This window comes from Gavia stellata, chromosome 4, assembly GCF_030936135.1.
Source record: "Gavia stellata isolate bGavSte3 chromosome 4, bGavSte3.hap2, whole genome shotgun sequence".
Lineage (NCBI taxonomy): Eukaryota > Metazoa > Chordata > Aves > Gaviiformes > Gaviidae > Gavia > Gavia stellata.
Genome location: NC_082597.1, coordinates 54,179,670 through 54,197,454, shown reverse-complemented (window position 1 = coordinate 54,197,454; position 17,785 = coordinate 54,179,670). Strand labels below are relative to the sequence as shown.

The 17,785-nt window shown below is 36.2% G+C and overlaps 1 protein-coding gene across 2 annotated transcripts in view; it reads left to right on the top strand.

Annotated features, from left to right (window-relative positions):
- Positions 1-17,785, top strand: part of NUP205 (nucleoporin 205) — a 52,882-nt gene that overhangs the window by 22,675 nt on the left and 12,422 nt on the right. For both annotated transcript variants that reach the window (XM_059815947.1, XM_059815946.1), the window contains exons 15-30: positions 56-265; positions 1,071-1,170; positions 2,831-2,968; positions 3,225-3,414; positions 4,504-4,624; positions 5,089-5,170; positions 5,582-5,746; positions 8,056-8,180; positions 9,134-9,248; positions 10,275-10,424; positions 11,480-11,554; positions 12,291-12,448; positions 13,988-14,068; positions 14,909-15,100; positions 16,752-17,022; positions 17,451-17,549. In XM_059815947.1, the coding sequence (XP_059671930.1) occupies positions 56-265; positions 1,071-1,170; positions 2,831-2,968; positions 3,225-3,414; positions 4,504-4,624; positions 5,089-5,170; positions 5,582-5,746; positions 8,056-8,180; positions 9,134-9,248; positions 10,275-10,424; positions 11,480-11,554; positions 12,291-12,448; positions 13,988-14,068; positions 14,909-15,100; positions 16,752-17,022; positions 17,451-17,549 (2,272 nt within the window). The remainder of the gene's footprint in view (positions 1-55; positions 266-1,070; positions 1,171-2,830; positions 2,969-3,224; positions 3,415-4,503; positions 4,625-5,088; positions 5,171-5,581; positions 5,747-8,055; positions 8,181-9,133; positions 9,249-10,274; positions 10,425-11,479; positions 11,555-12,290; positions 12,449-13,987; positions 14,069-14,908; positions 15,101-16,751; positions 17,023-17,450; positions 17,550-17,785) is intronic.

The window sequence follows — 17,785 nt, the reverse complement described above, 5'->3', positions numbered from 1 at the left end:
CCTCCTTCAAAATCTTTGATTTTTCTCTTTCTGTTTTTGCTGTTCTCCTGGAAAGGTTGAATTGAATGAGATTGAGTCCCGATGTGAGGAATATCCTTTAACCCGTGCCTTCTGTCGACTCATCAGCACGCTAGTGGAGAGTTCATTCCCCTCTAACTTGGGAGCGGGTCTTCGCCCACCAGGCTTTGATCCCTATCTCCAGTTCCTCAGGGATTCTGTGTTTCTCCGATTCCGCACCAGAGCTTACAGGAGAGCTGCTGAAAAAGTAATTTTTGTTTGAAAAAAATTTTTTTTTTTTTAGGATGTAGTTAAAATGATTTGGCACTGCTGATGTGGCTTAGATCTGTTTGAGAAGCTGTGCAAGTTTGATGCAGCAGGGGTAACCTGGAGCAGTTCATAATGTTTTGATTCTGTAAATGGGTGATCTTTCAACTTAGGGGTCATGAGGATCTATGAAGTACTTACAAAGAGCCTGTATAAAGTATCCTTTTTTAAAAAAAAAAAAAAAAAATTATATTACTGCTAAATTTCAATTTGCTATACAGGATTATGCAACTCTGGTACATGGCTAATGACTTCTGAACATCACATCCCCAAATCTACAAGTCAGATTTGTCCTTTCTTCATTGTTACTTCAGAGAATATTTCTGACTTGCTGAACCAAGGAATTTGAGTTTCCTTTATGATATTTCTGAATGAAAGTGCATGCTAAACTGTATCCTGGAAGTTATTAATATTCTGTTATTAGCTGTATACCTAATAAAGACTCTTTATTGCTTGTAGTTTCAATATGCTAATATGTGTATTGTATAATAGAGCCTAAAATAGGCAATGAACCTGTTTTAGTGTTCCATTTTACTTCGGAAAGAAGTCTTGGCCTTTCAAATTATTTGACATGATGAATTATAAGTGTTGCTGGATAGTATTTTGGAATTAGATAGTCATGCCATACTTCTGATCCAGTACATCACTGTACTGCCTGTTGTATTTTTTTGTTATCCTGGTCTTGTTGCTACAGTATCAGTCTTATTCTGTGTATGACTTTGTCTTCATTTTGTGATTATCTACAGTGGGAAGTAGCAGAGGTAGTGCTGGAAGTGTTTTACAAATTGCTGAGGGACTATGAACCTCAACTTGAAGACTTTGTGGACCAATATGTGGAGTTACAAGGTTAACTTGTTCATTTGTTCACTGACAAACAGAATTGTAACTTGCTTTGCCTTCTTGCTTGTGTCTTATGATCTTGTTTAATAGTGCAAGTAAGCTGGTGGAAAGCTAGACCAAGACTTTAAGATAGGAAGACGTTCAAAAAATGTCCACATACTATTGGGAGTTATGTTGCTGATTCGGTAGGGCTTTTCATGTACACTATTTCCTACTTCCCTAGCTCTACTAGGAGGATGACTTCTGTCTCTCTTGCATTGTTGATTTGATTAAAGAGCAGCATTTGACACTTAAACACCTTGGTTTTGGCCTTGTTCCTCTGGATTTGTTTGGTCTGTATCTAAATCACCATTATTCACAGGGTTACTTTAAAGGTGTCAATGTATTTAATATATCCTCTAATATTAATAGTATTGATATATTAATTATTCAGAGCAGACAGCAGTAGAATTATGATCTGAAGTCTTTTAATTCTGGACGGTTATTCTTTAAAAGGCCAAAGTAGATGGCAGTTGAGTCATTATAGGAAATTTAAGGCTTATTTGGGCTACAGATTTTTTTTTTAGTACAAAGTTTCTTCTTAACATTGAATGCCATCCTGATGCCTGTGGTTTTGCTTTAGCAGTGGAGAGCTGTAAGAATCGCTTCTTAAGTGAACAACAACTTCAAGACATAACTTCTCCAGTGAGCTCGTCTCAATCTGGGAGACCTCTGTGCCCTGTACTTTGACAAACAGCTCATGGCAGGTTAACTGGCTTGAGCAATTTCTGTTAGCTCACTCCTGTCCTCAGCTAGTCCTTCAGCTTGGATGATTATTTGTGGGTTACATGATATATTGGAGAAATGGGTTAAAACTGACCTTTTTGACTAGATCCATTTCTTGAACCGATTCAGTGTGTGACTCCACAGTGGCATGGCATGTCTATTGGCGTGTTAGGGGGCAGCACAGACACAGAATGAATGGAAGGAGAAAGGGATTGTTTAAACTGATACCAAAAGAAACTCCACCCTCATTCTCGCTTGCATATTGAAAAAGATTCTTACTGCTCGCCTGCTTTTATCCACCATAGTTTACTAGGAGACTAGATAAACCAGAAACATGAGTCTTGACTTTTCCTTTTATTTTGTCTCTGAGTTTTAGGCTAGTAGTTTCATTTTTGCATACATTGTTGCAACAGACATGCAAGTATCTGTACACTATGAGCATCAGGGGTTCAGTGGACCTTCTCAACTTTGATTTCTGGAAATGCTTTTTCCCTCATCCAGGATCTTCATGCAGGTTTGGGGGGATGTAAACTTTTTCCAGTTACTTTTCAGTCTTGCAAAACTGTCTACTGTAGCTCCAATGTGGTATAAAATCCTAGCATTGATTTGAATCTAAGGTCAGATCTCCTTAGGGAAAGTCTAACTGGTTAAAGTGGAAATTGCGCTATTAGATATTGAAAAGTAATGATAATTGCCATTACTACTCTTCCCAAACTTTTTAAATTCCCTAATTGGCTTATGTGTAAAGAAAACCTCTGAAAAGTTTGCATGCAGTACGTTTCATCTATTTAGACGTTGCTTTCAACAGCAGGGACTGTTACGTTTTGTAGCTCAAGCTAGCTTGTGTAATGGAAGTCTTTTCTATTAGATGTTAATTTTTTTTTTCTCATCCTCTCTATAGGGGAAGAAATAATAGCATATAAACCACCTGGATTCAATTTGATGTATCATCTATTGAATGAGTCCCCAATGCTGGAACTGTCCCTTTGTTTGCTAGAAGAAGGGGTTAAGCAGCTTGATACTTATGCTCCGTTTCCTGGTATTTGCTCAGAATTTATTTTTCATGTGAAGTTAAAATGCATACTAAGTGGGATTTAAAGCTGACATTGCATACCTTCAACTTGATGTTGTTTCTCTTGCATATAAAAACTGTGTTTTGGGGGGAATTTTCCTAGTACTAAACAACTGCAAAGTTCTTTCTTGGTGCAAGGCTTGATGAATGAGATTTATGAATGTAGTCTATTTAACTGCTCCTTTTGGTTTTCTTATAGTTCTTTGTTGTTTGTGCATTGCAGGGAAGAAGCATTTAGAGAAAGCTGTACAGTATTGCCTTGCGCTTCTAAACTTAACCCTACAGAAAGAGAATCTTTTTATGGATCTGTTGCGGGAGAGCCACCTTTCCCTTATTGTCACGCCACTGGAGCAGCTGCTTCAAGGAATCAATCCTCGCACTAAAAAGGCAGATCATGTGGTGAATATCGCTAGGTATGTGCAACATACTGAGAAGGGAGGAGTTCTGGAGGCACAGAAGTGTTTGGATCCTGTTTTTTTCATTAGTTTTACTAGTCAATGCTTCTCTTTGCACAGAGCATCTCTGAAATTTTTTTTGGTGGGGGGAGGCGTCTTCACAGGTGGTACGATCTGTATATTGTCCAGTGCAAGACTGGGATCTGCATTTATAGTTTTTCTTTCTGAATTTTTTCCCCTCATGATTTCTTCCTGGTTGCATTATGTGCAGTGATTCCCTTGCATATAATTTTCAGTTTGCCCCAGACTTTGGTTGTCATAGTGTGGGAGAGTAAAACTTCATTTTGTTGCTATTGGCCACTTAAATGTTTTACAGTATTGTACATTAGTTACTATATTAAAAGTATCAGGCTAGTAATCTGAAACTCCATTTCAAATGTGAAACTTTAGGATTTCCATTTCCCACTGACACCTTCTGTTACTGTTTGATTTTTATAATAACTTTACCGACAAACCAACATTGAATAGTAGAATTGAGTGCACAAAAAAGCAGTGATATTCTGACATGGAATGCACTAAAAGATTGAACTTTTTCTATAAATACGTTTTTGTCTTTCATTTATATTACTTTTTTCACATAACAACAGTTGACAAATAGTTTCAAAAAGTGTGCCTTTTAAGATGCTTTTAATTTTATTTTCTCACCTGTTTTGGATACATGCAGTAGTTGATTTTAGCTAGTTTTGGTCTTCAGTGATGCTGGTTTCTGTGTGATCTGAAGGTATCTTCTCCATGTTTCTTTTGTGAGCCTGTGACCAGTTGTTTTAACTTATCCTGCAGTGTTTGAGGCAGATTTTGGATAAAAAGAATGGTAAAAATTCCAGGAGAAATTATTATCCCTGCTCAGCCTACTACCCTCCTTTCGATGGAGGAGTGTTAAGTGCTTCATGTAGAGTTAAATTTCATTTTTAGCTTTAACATTTTCTCATGTAATTTGATTTGTAAAAGTTTTAGTTCTAAATGTTGTTTAATTTCTCATCTGTGCATTGCCATCTTGAAATAGTAAAATTCTCAACAATTTCATTACAATAATCTTGTATTTTGAAGGTATCTTTGTCATGGAAACAGCAATCCTGAACTGGCTTTTGAAAGTGCCAAGATTTTGTGCTGTATTTCTTACAATTCTAACATCCAGATAAAGCTAGTTGGTGATTTCACACATGACCAGGTAAGTGCCAGTTTCTTTGGATCCGGAAAGAGAGACTGGTGGAGAAATACTGGTGCTCCATAGTGTTACTTTTAAAGGATAGGTTTCTAGATCAAGTACATTAAAACTATGTTTTGTCTTATATCTACAACTACTTCATTAATTGAAAAAAATCTAAATAATGAATATTTGCAAGAAGGAAAAGGACTATATTCTTTGAGATACTGAGACTTTTTCTTGACTTTATAGTCTTCAACCTATGAGGTTAAGTTAACATATGTAACAACAGTAGATTTTTTTCTGTTCAGTGGCTAATTACAAACCTCTGCTTAGAACAGCTATGACTCTTAACTCCTGCTTATTAGCTAGGCTATATAATTTTTGTCTAGAGCTTCTGTCAACTTATATGGAGCGTATTATGAAAGGTATTGTTTTTAATACTCTTAAAATCCTCTTCATTTCCATCCTTACATTGTTGAATACAGAGTATTAGCCAGAAGCTGATGGCTGGGTTTGTGGAATGTTTGGACAATGAAGATGCAGAAGAATTAATTAATCCAGATGAAGGTATGTAAAAGGCTTCTCAAAAATTGCTTACATTGTTGTCTTTTGCATAGAATGAAATTAATGAAAGAGGTGAAGAAAGTCAGAAAACACTTGTGTTGTTTTCTGTAGAATTGGACCTTTAACAATAGAAAGCACCAATGTCTTGTTAGGATATGTCCACAATATGATGAGCCAACTGTATTTATGCATTGTATACAATGACAAGTATTTAACATTGCTCTAGATGTATTATTTAGAGCTGTATTAATAGTAATTTGAAATTTTGGTCTTGTGTCCCTCTGTACTAACATAAGTTGATGCCTTAGGTTGCTTGTATTTAACTTGAAGGCTCTGAGTATTATTCCATTAAATGGATTTCTACGGATTTCTTCTTTATTCACCAACTTTTTTTTTTTTTTTTTTTAACTCAAGAGCTGGAGCCTGAAAAGAAGCGGGCACAAATCCATCATGAAACAAGGATCCATATTCTGAATCTCCTTATCACGTCTCTTGAGTGTAGTCCTCCCAGCCTTGCTCTGTATCTCTTGGGGTATGAACTAAAGAAACCTGTCAGCACCACAAACCTGCAAGATCCAGGTATGAAGAGGAAAAGCTGATCTTGCATTTAATCAGTGCTGTTACCACCATTGAGAATATTTATTGGAAAATTCATGGGGAGAAGCAGTTCCTTTTAATGTTAAGAATAAGACAACAGGCCTTATTCTCATCCTCAAAAGCTAAATTAAAAGATATGTTAATACCCAAATGCAGCATTTAAACGGCATCAGGGTTTGATCCTTTAAGTTGGATTTTGGAACAGACTTGAAATTACAGTTGTGGGGGAAAACGATAATTTAGAAGTGAAACATTAATTTATTTACTATTTTATGCAGCATGGTTGTGTCCACAGTACAAAGAAATTGATTTGATGACCCAAGAAGTACCTACATATGACAACACGGGAATCTACAAAGCAAATTGTCACTCTGAACTAGTTATACTACTTGACTGCTATCCTGTCCCTCCTCAAACTCCTGTTTAAAATTAATTAAAGGGAAGAAAATTAGTTTTGTTGTTAACATTGTAGAAGAAAACCTTTTAGAATATGTGGGGTTTCATTCTACTGCTAGGTATATTAATATATTTATATATTCATTATATATATACACACACACACACAAGAGAATATGAACTTTAAAGCAACAGGAGTGACATTTCTAATGTTTCTTGAACTCTTGAGAAAAATAGCATGTTAGTATGTGTCTTGTTTGCCTTCTGAGCTTCTAACGTATTCAGTACAAGACAGACATTGATGAACTTGAGCAAGTTCAGCAGAGATGGTCAGGGGACTGGAGCACTCAGCCTGTGAGGAGAAGCTGAGGGAATGGGACTTCTTCAGCCTGGAGAAGAGAAGGCTTTGGGGGGACCTAATAGCTGTCTTCAAATACCTACAAAGAGGTTAATGAGAGGATAAAAACAAGCTCTTCAGAGGTATGTGGCAGGAAGATGAGAGACAGTGGGCATAAATTGAAATGAGAGGCTTCAACTGGATATGGGAAAAACTTTTTCACCATGAAGACAGTGAAGCAGTGGAGTGGGTTGGCCAGAGAGGTCATGCAGTCTTCATGCTTGGAAGTTTTCAAGACCCAACTGTATAAAGCCATAAACAATCTGGTCTGGTATCATAACTGAGCAGTAGTTTGGAGTTGAGACGTCCTGGAGTCCCTTCCAATCTGAAGCGTGAGATTCTTTCTGAACTGTTTTAAAGGATATTTTATATGAACATGTTTGAACAAATGTTTGATTTTAGTTATATAGAGAATATTTCTCATTATTTTCAGGTTTGTATTGGACACTGTGGCCCAGCAGATTTTAGTCCTTCATAGTTCTAAATGAAGGGTAGATAGGACCTGAATTTTACTTGGGGGAAAAAAAAAAAGCCTTAAAGTTGTTTGATATGTCAGAAAAGTGAAAAATAGATGCCAACCTATTTTTTTCATCTGCACAGTAGCTTACAATTGCAGACTATGTTTTGGATATGTTGAAATTCCATAGCTGCACAATACAGGTAACTGATCTTCATCCACACAATTTTAGAGTATCATACGTTGTTAGGTCAGTGATAGGGGACTTTGTCTCAAAGCCATGACAGACCCTTGCAGACCTCTTTTGAATTACCTGATTAATAATGTGAAGAAATAATGACCATAATCCATTTGCCTCAAGAGAATAATTTCCTATTAAAGCATAAATTATATGTGTCCAAACAGAGAAGATGATTTCCTGTGTAAGAACTGCGGTTATTGATGCCTTTACTGCTTCAGGACATCTTTTTGGGTTGATTAAAGAATTAATTGGCTAAAGGAAGAATGCAGAAAGACAGGATTTTGACTTCAGTTTTAAAATCTCCTCCCCATTCCCCTTGGTTGCAGAGTCAGATGCCTTTAGGGGCATTAGTCATAAAATGGCTGTAAAATAAAGACAGGAATTTAAAGCTCTTCTTTGAAATTGTCAAATGAGTATTCAGTTAAAGTTCAAGAGCAAGAATTCAAATTTTTATTTAGTTAATGCAGAATATTAAAGAATCAATTGAATCTCTTTTTTTTTCTTTAATAGAACTGAAGAGAAAGTTCTTAAATAGGTTTTGATTGCATAATTTATCCTTTCACCAGCATCTCAAAAGCCTACAGACTAACTATAAATGTTTGCTGAAACACAGTTCCTCCTTTTATTTTAATTAATGGAGAAAAAACTTTGCCAGATAGTTTTGCTGCAGCTCTGGGAACAGTATAGTGCAGCACAAGGTATCTGAACAATTTAGTTTTTGTAATTCTGTGTACTAACCTGTATTTGCAATGAAGGCAAGTAAGATCAAGAATGTTAAGAAATTATTTTTGTATTTTAAGGTGTCTTGGGTTGCCCACGGACTTGCCTTCATGCTATTTTGAACATACTGGAGAAGGGTACCGAAACAAGGAATGGGCCTACAGCAGTTCAGGAATCTCCTCATCTTGCAGAACTCTGTTACCAGGTATTCAGCCTATTTTCTGTTGGCATATACTAAAAGTAGGCTCTAAATACAATTAACTGTTCCTTGATTGGTGAACAGAGATGGTTGATGATTTTGATAATAGTTTCATTTTTAAAATGTATCTGTCAGGTTGTAATATACATTGAATTCTTTCTATTCTAACTTTTTCACACAGAAAAAGTATCATTTTGTAGCAACACAGGAAATAAAGAATGTGCACTCATGTCAGAACTTGGAATTGGGATATACTTAAACTAATGTTCTAAATATTTTTGGTGAGCCTTTGAATCTGTTGTGACCATATGCCGATATTTTTTTTCTTTCTTTTTAATTTTGGAACTCCGGTTTGCCAACAAGTAACATAACAAATAATCCCAAATAAGCCAATAAAATTCTCTTCATTATTCTATAGTAGTGACAGGACGTATGCATGTATGTCTGAGAGGGTGAGATAGGGAAGACAGCTGAATTAGATGTATGTGCAAGGTAGCTGATGTTTGGCCTTAAATCATATAATAATATGATTACACACCTGTATCATGTTGAAAATCTGTGGAATCTAGAAAGGATTTTAAACATTATTTAAAAGTGAAAGAGGCCATACTGTAGAAGGAAGAAAAAACCCCAGTTATATTTCCTGTCTTGGTGAACCTGGAGACTGAAAAAGATACTTATTTTTAGGTGAGCTGAACAAAGAGAAAGGGTTTTATAGTGTCACGTTGTGGGCAAATAGCCGTTGGAATCATCCACATGCTGGTAGTCCTTTAATGTCATAATTTAACGTCTGTTACAAATAATATGTTCAGCTTTGGAGTAAGCTGATGGAAAACTTACTGTAAATACAGGTAATATTGTTTGAGCAGTAAAACAGTGTTATGCATCTTTTGATTTGGTGGTTGGTTTGTTTTTAAAATAAATTCCATAAATGGGTATCTACTGTTTTTGATTGTCAGGTGATCTATCAGTTGTGTGCATGCTCTGACACATCAGGTCCAACTATGAGATATCTGAGGACCAGTCAGGATTTCTTATTCACTCAGCTGCAGTATTTACCATTTTCTGTCAAAGGTAATTTTTATGTTAATGTAAGATTGTGCATGTTTAAAATTCAATGCATTTTTTGACTCCCTAGGAATCATAGAAGAAACGTTGGTAGCATTATTAAACTGAAGTAATTACTGCCTCTGCCAGCCTTCTAATTCTGCAAAGGTTGAACTCTGCCTATTTAGGAAGTTCAGATTATTAGCACTAAACTCTTGTAAAAGAATGTTAGTTTTGGAATGCATCAAGTCTCCAGAAGTAAATCCTAATCTATATTCCAATTATCATTGTAGCTTTTTTAGATTATGCTACAGGAAAAAAAATTATATTTTTGAAAAGTAAGAATGCTATGAAGAACTGAGGGAATAGAAGGCTGGTGTCTGTAACCACCTGTATCTTCCCTTCCTTTGAATAAAGAACTTTTATTTGGTCATGGCATTAATTTTTAACTTAATAGATGTGCTTTTAATGTTTCAGACCAACATTTCTCAGGTGTCCTCAACTGAATAAATGTACTTACTCACTTTATCAGATGCTTGACTACTAGTCATTTGTTAAATGATAGTAAACTTAGCATTTGAATACATGTATCCAGCATAGATAAAGCACTTTAAATTATTCTTATACAACTTAATAATCTAAATTAGATGACTATAAAGATTCTTGGAGACCCACATTCAAGCCTTATCAACTGTGATTAAAGTTATAATTCATTTTGGATAAATGTCTGATTGTTTTCACTGAAATTATAACTGACCCTATTTGCTCATAAAGCACTGCTTTCTCCACAATGACAGTACAGTTATATCCAGATTTCTTTGTGTATGTGTATACTCTTAATTGCATGTATGTCTATGATTTGTTTTCACAATAACCACATGTTCACTTAATGGCTTTTGCAGATCTCTCAGTCCTTTTGTCTCATGAACAAATGGCAAGCAGATAATAAGTAATGACATCCTCTAAAAGCTTTCTCTAATGATAAATAATATTACTTACCCCAAGGAAAGCACTTATGTTCAATTTTATAATTGTTTCCTTATCCCCACCCAGAACATGAGATTTCAACACTGAACCAAATGTCTTGGCTGATGAAGACCGCAGCTATAGAAATGCGAGTGACGTCGCTGAACCGCCAGCGCTCCCACACACAGAGACTGCTTCATCTGCTGCTTGATGACATGCCTGTGAAACCATATTTGGGTAAGGGGAATTTATTGTGAGAGTAAATAAGCTTGAATAAATGGAAGTACGAGAGACTTTATTTGAATTCTGTTCTCTATAATCTTGTGACAGTTCATTTGTGATACTGGGTCTGGAATTGCCACTGGAGATATGGGAAGAAAGATGATGGTGGTTGTAGATTCCAAAGTGAAAGAAATCAGGGCCTCTTTTTGTTCATTGCTGCTGTGTTTGTGTTTCATTTTTGAAATGTCCCGGTGTATATACTGATGAAAAAACAAACATCGTTCATGGGGTAGGAGAGAGGAATATAAAAAAATAATTAAAATTGTAAAATAATTTATTTTGGGATGCTATCCAGAGTTGTTACTGGGTAGAGAAGGTGGAGGGTCTTCCTCAGTAAACAGTTGTAGGCAAAGTTTTCTCAGTCTTAACTTCTGTCTGTCTGTCACACATTTTCAACCCTCTCTCACAGAAGATAGTAGCTACAGGTCAAGTTGACTTTTGACATTATAACATCACAAAAATGGTATTTCATCCCAATGTGATGTAAAATGCAATGCTAAATAAAAAGACAAGATTTCAGAGTTCCAGAACAAGTAGAAGTTAATCAAGAGAAATAGAAACAGGTGGCAATAAAACTCTTTACATGAAGAAAATAAACAGAGTAACTGGAAGATATCATTACAGGCTGCAGTAGTATGGTGTTTTCCCTCACTTCTGTAGGTCTGAACACTGTCTCTTCATCCTTGTGGAGATCTGAGTATGGTAAACTGTGGCCAGATACCTTACTCATTTTACAGTGTTCATCCAACTGCATTATTCATACTGGAGGGTAGGGTGTCTTTTTAGGCATTTCTAGTACTGTCTAATCTGTATTAGATAATTGGCTGGCTCCTGTGAGATACATATTGTTTTCATTTTATTAACAGTCAAGGCTGTATTTGTATTAAAGACTTTCACATGAAAGGTTTGTCAGTGTGTGCTTTCTCCATCTTTCTCTTTCAGTATTAATAAAGTAGGTGGTATTTTTTGCTTTGATTTTTAATTTATTTATTATGTTTCATTACCTTCAGCTGATGGTGAAGGAGGGATGGAAGATGAAAGTCGATCAGTCAGTGGGTTTCTCCACTTTGACACTGCTTCCAAAGGTAAGCATTATGGCTGTTGATAATTTCTCAGTAAAGTTTTTCTGATCCTGAATGGGAGGAGGGCCGCCTCTAGAAAGGAAACTTAGAAAGTCTATTTTCTTTTTCAAAACAGTAGCAGTATATGGAACAATTTTATTTAGTGTAGGGAAAAAAACGAATTTTAGAACCTTGACATAAATGGTTGGAGTGAGTGGAAAATACCGGACTGGAAAATACTGGACTAGAAAGGAAGTTAGAGTCTGTGTTTTAAGTATCTCTGGAAGGGCAGAATGGGAGGGTGGCAGTCCATAAATTTACTGCTAACAGTGAAAGCAGTGAGACTGTTGCTAAGGCTGAACATATTTGTATTTTCATGGCAAAGAATATAAAACCCAAATAAGTAACTTCAGATTCCTTATAATGTTTCTAAGTCTCAACAAAAGACTGCATGGTTCTCATTGAAAACCAGCCTACTTTTATTTATGAGAAAAAATGAGAATCTCGTATTTGTAAATATTGGTTTACATGCATACATAACAGGAGAACAATACAGTATAACACAAATTAAGAATGTAAGGCTCTAGAAAATGTTTTTAAGCCCCTTAATAGCATTTTCTGAATGTTTTAATGTTTTCTTTTGAAACTTTACACATTAAGATTTGGATTTCCAACGGTAAGTTAGGCTTCTATTGTCAATTTTTTTTTTGTTTTCCCCTTGATATTTCTGAATACAGTTTGAATTGATTTACATTTCCAGTACGCAGGAAGATCTTAAGTATCCTGGATTCAATTGACTTCAGTCAGGACATTCCAGAGCCTTTACAACTGGATTTTTTTGACCGGATTCAGATTGAGCAAGTCATTGCTAATTGTGAGCACAAGAATGCACGTGGACAAGTGGTCTGCAACGTCAAGGTGCATAGTGGTCTATGTTCTCAAGTTACATGTGCTATTTTATATCTTGATGCTGATAATAATACTAAAAATTATCAGTGTATTAATAATACTTTGTAACTTGCTTTCACATAAAAAGTATAGCTGTTTCAGTAATGTGCATAATTTATGCAAACTATTTGGATTAGTTTATTTCTTCTTCTGTGTTGCAGACACTGATTTCTCATTTGCAGTAGACAGATGCATCAGAAATTATTTCCGGAAAGTGTCTTAAACTATCTTAATGTTTTTCCCATCTTGGAACACCCAAGTAGTATTGCAGATATGACATCTACCTTATCTATTTCATTGGTCTCCAGTACACAACTATTTAGTACTACAGATGCATACACAATTACATACACAACATAGTTGTGTAGTGTAGTAGTTCTTAGAGGCTTCAGTTAAGATAAGTGTATGAAAAATAGTCCTGAAAAATTTGTGATCTGAGAGACAAGGGACAGAGCAGGAGTGAAATGTAATGTAAAAGTGATCTTGATGGTAATAGGAATGCAGCTATTCCATACTAGGAAACAGCTATTCCATATTGTAAAATGTATTTTAGACTTGAGAGTGTGTATGGAAGGGTTAAAAGATGGAATTTTGGTCCGTGGATGGACACTGGGTGAGAAGTAGATAGCTAAGAAAACCGCAACGTTGGGTGAGAAGTAGATAGCTAAGAGAAAGCACAAGAAAACAGATGGTTTATTGTCTAGTGTTTGAAATGCTGACCATAGAGATAAGGAGGCTGAGCAATACAGGGGGAGGACAGGGAGGACGTGCAGTGGTGAAAGAATACAAAGCATAGTTCGTAATTTTGCTTGCCTTATAACATCTTGCTATCGGCTTGAGCATGGTTGATACGTGACTGCTGGATTACGGTAATATGCCACGTGTACAAAGCCGACGAACCAATAGAGAGGATGGCTATGGCGCATGCAGCGCGCCTGACCAGCGGGCACATGCGCCATAGGCTCACGATGTTGAGAGTTGGTAACTGAGGCGTCTTTCGGCACCCGCTGGTCACGTGTGTCGAAATCCGTTCCTCTGCAAATGTATAAATACCGGGATTTCCTGAAGAGCAGTGGGCCAGTGTACGGTGAGGTCACCATTGCCTCCATGGGGACGCCCACGTAAAGCTGGCACCTACCGACTGCTGGGCTGAGCATGCGGCACAAGACGACACAAGAATGTATGGACAGTCCATCTTCCTCATGGTCCTCAGGTGTGATATGTTAGAAGAGCTCATAAAAGGACAGAACAGCTTAAGACCAGAAGGAAATGAATGCAAATGAGTTAAAAAATGAGAAGTGCAGCAAGCAGGGACAGAGACTAGACAGCTAAAAGTACTGCAGTTAGAGAATGAAGTATGGGAGAAACCTAAAAAATGAATAAAACTTACTCAAATCTCAGTCCTTCAGTTGCATCTGTCATTCTGTAACCATCTCCTAAATATTTTTAAGGAGGGACAAATACATCTCCCTTGTCATTAAAGTTACTTTTTTAACTTTTAAATTTCAGTACCTTCACAGAGTTCTGGTTGCAGAAGTCAATGCCCTTCAAGGAATGGCAGCAATAGGCCAGAGACCTTTACTTATGGAGGTAAGTACAGAAAAAGTAAACTACTGTTTGTTGTTGCTCTCGGTGGATTTCATATACTGTCAAGCATTAAGCTTTACTATGAAAGCTTGTGGATTTGAGTCCTAACTTTGAGTTAGCAATTCCTGAAGAAAAAAAAAAAAAATTAGAATTTGGTAAGATAAACTACTTCTTAATGTACTGTTCTCTAAACAGCAGACCTGAAGTCTGTTTTCTTTTTTCTTGAACCTTTTCCCTCCCCATTACTGATAACTGCAGCTCCCACCCCACCGTACAGAAAGCAGTATGTACTGATGTCAAGATTGGCTGTTGACAAGTACAGTGTGTAGCAGCCAAGTTCATCTTGCCTTTCTCTCATAGGGAATGCTAATTTATTTTGCCTTCTACACAGCTATAGTTTCAGTGAACTTGGAGCTTAACTATTTTCTGAGGTTCCTGTCACCTTTTAAATTTAATTGAAATTGGCTAAATGCATTTGAAGGTTGAAGGATGAAGGAGAAATGTCTCAGACTAAAATGGGAAGAAAATGCACAAATAGATGTTTCATAGTTGTTTTCGTTTTGATATTTAAAGTGTATGTTGGAAAAGAATTTCCCTGGTTTACTTTATTACGAGCTTGAGACATTCATGATGGAAAGACCATGTGAAAAGCAGCTCAGAAATGGATTGGTCTATCTTGTTAAAATGATTAATAGCAGCTTGTTTCTGATAAGCTGAAGAGTTACCTTTTTTTTTTTCCCCAAAGACTATTACTAATAGATAAAATTGTCATCTTGAAATCTGTCCTTGCCATTAACTTATTTTAGCATATTATAACTCAAATTCTTTGTCGTGGGTGTTCAGGAGATCAACACTATCCTGCAGTATGTAGTGGAGCGGAACAAGCTGTTGCAATGCCTCCATGCTAAGAGGCATGCTTTAGAGTCATGGAGACAACTGGTGGAAATTATACTCACTGCCTGCCCTCAGGATCTCATACAGGCTGAGGACAGACAACTGATAATCCGTGATCTATTGCAGGATGTGCATGACAAGGTAATGCTATACTGGAAATCAGCCCTCTCCTTGAACTTTGTTGCTATATCTTTTTCTGTGAAAGAGAAACTACTCTTCAAGTAGCATCCTTGATTGTAATAAAAAAAAAAAAATTTTCTGCCTTTAGTATTCTTTTTAGTTTTCTGATTGCTACTATGCTGAAGTTGAATGCACTGTGGACAGAGGGGATGCTCTGTATTCTTGCATAGCTACTGTTGAACTATGAACCATATATTGACAAATTTCAAAGACTTTTCAGTATAATCCAGTATTATGGTAGTCTGGAAAGGGTGTGTGAAAAGGAAACAGCCCATTTTGATGAGGAACACAGAAGAACTCATGGAAGGGATGAAGGCAGACAGTACTGCAGTTGCTGATTTACTGCATTTAGATGACTCGCTGCAAATCCTACCACTGCTGCTTTTGAAAAATGAGAGTTGAATGAAGCTTCAGAGTAGGAAAAGTTAAGATTTTACAATTAGAAGGGCTTTTGGAAATGCAAGAGTTTGCTTTGTCTTAAAATATTTAGTCTAGGTGGTTTACTGCTGAATTACAGTAGTCAGACTAGTAGGCAGTTACTGCTGACCCAGCCGTTCTCAAAGAAAAAATTTAATGAAGGATCCTTGTATTGTTTAGACTGCTGGGGAATTTTTTTTCTTCATTGTGAGAGTTATGCTGTTTGTAGTTCTCCTGATTAGACAAGTTGTGTTTTGAGAAATATATATGAAAATGTTACATTTTTTTCAAGCAAAAGGTAACCTTTTGGATTTTTGTTGTTGTTTCCGTTATTTTTTCCTGTAGGAGTTACCAAAAAACTATCTTGTAGTGGAGTGCTGGTTTTGTTTTTTATGTGAAAGAAATTAAAAAAAAAAAGGGAAACAAGGGAGGCCTTTGCTAGTTGAAGGAATTTCTTTCTTAAAGTCTTCACAGAGCAGAAATTTCAGACTCTAATTTTCTGTAATACTTAATTTTTAGTAAAGATTTTGTTAATTTGAGAAAACATCAGTTATTTTCAAAAGAAAATAACAATAATTCTCTTGTATTAGACAACTATATTGCTTAAAAGGAAAGCTCCTTGAATGTCAGTGATAAAGACACCAGGTTTACCTTTTAAATGATGACGTGAAGTAAATAGTAAATGCTAACTTCTCGTTAGTGTTTCTCCACATTGTCTTAAATACTGCTTTGGTGCTCACTTCTTTGATGTTCACACCTTTGAGTTTTTTTTAAATTGTATCTTCACAATTTTAATGGAAATAGTTTTCTTAAATAGCTGTAAAGCCAAGAGGGTGTCAGTTGTTCTTTCCTTAGCTTAGGTTTAGATATTTTACTAATAAAGCAACTCAAATGTCAGCACGTTCCTTCCCTTTTCCCCATCCAGACCTAATTATCGTCGTGCCTCTGATTTGTGTAAATAAAAACCCAGAAGGCTAATGATCTTCTCAATTAAAATGTGTTCCTCATATTTCTGAACAAGTTTCTGACACTACTGATTTTGATTTGTTTTAAATAGTGCCATGTTAATGAAATCCTTATGCATACATAAATGAAATAGCTGTGAGAGACTAAATGAATTGCTATTAAAGCTCATGAAATCACACACTTTTCTACATAATGTGTTTTTTTTTTTTCCTTCTTCTTGTGTACTAAGATCCTAGATGATGATGCAGCTCAGGAGTTGATGCCAGTGGTGGCAGGGGCTGTGTTCACCCTGACTGCCCACCTGAGCCAGTCTGTGAAAACGGAGCAGAAACAGCCGCTTGCACTCCCTATGGTGGGACAGTCCCAATATGTCTTGATGCTGGATGGTTCTTGTACCTCATCACCTGGCTCTGAGAGCATATCCATGGGTTTTGCTTCCATTGGTGACTCCTCCCTCAACATCATCTTAAAAAAGCTGCTGGATTTCATTTTGAAAACAGGTGTGTTGACCTTTGCAGTGCATATGTGGGAATTCTAACCACCAAGAGTAGAAAGATTGACTGAGTTGCTTCCTGTTACTGCAGTGAGGATTTTTATTACAGTCAATTAGATGGATCTTACATGATTAATATAGATCTAATGATGTTAATAACAAGAAAAAAATTAATAAATGTATTTTTTTTAATCTGAACAACAAGCAGAAGAGAGATGTGTAAATGTTGCCACTTTTTTGGAGCAGCATAAACTTGCTCAATTTACTCACAAATACACTTTTATGTGAACAGTAGAACACTGACTTAAGAAATCTATTTGTTTTATTTATTTCTGCCAGCATTGCCATAGAAAAGTTAAATTAAGTACCAGTGGAATATGGTGTTATGGAATTTACATCTATTTTGTTTTAATTAGGAATGTTTCTTTTGAACAGGTGGTGGCTTCCAGAGAGTGAGAACGCACCTTTATGGATCACTGCTTTATTACTTGCAGATTGCCCAGAGACCAGATGAACCAGACACTTTAGAAGCGGGTATGGTCCAACTGTATTATGGAAAAGAGCAAAAAAAAAAAAAAAAAAAAAAAAAAAAAAAAGAATGGTACAGTTTCTGCATGCTGAGTTGTCTTCTGGAAATAGATAGATTATGTAGATAGAAACCATCTTACTCCAAGAGCCTCTGAAATTAGTTGCTTATGCTAAATGATGCAAATCTTCCTATATTCTGACCTGTCTAGCTACATATGCATTCAAAATGCATTGTTCTGGAT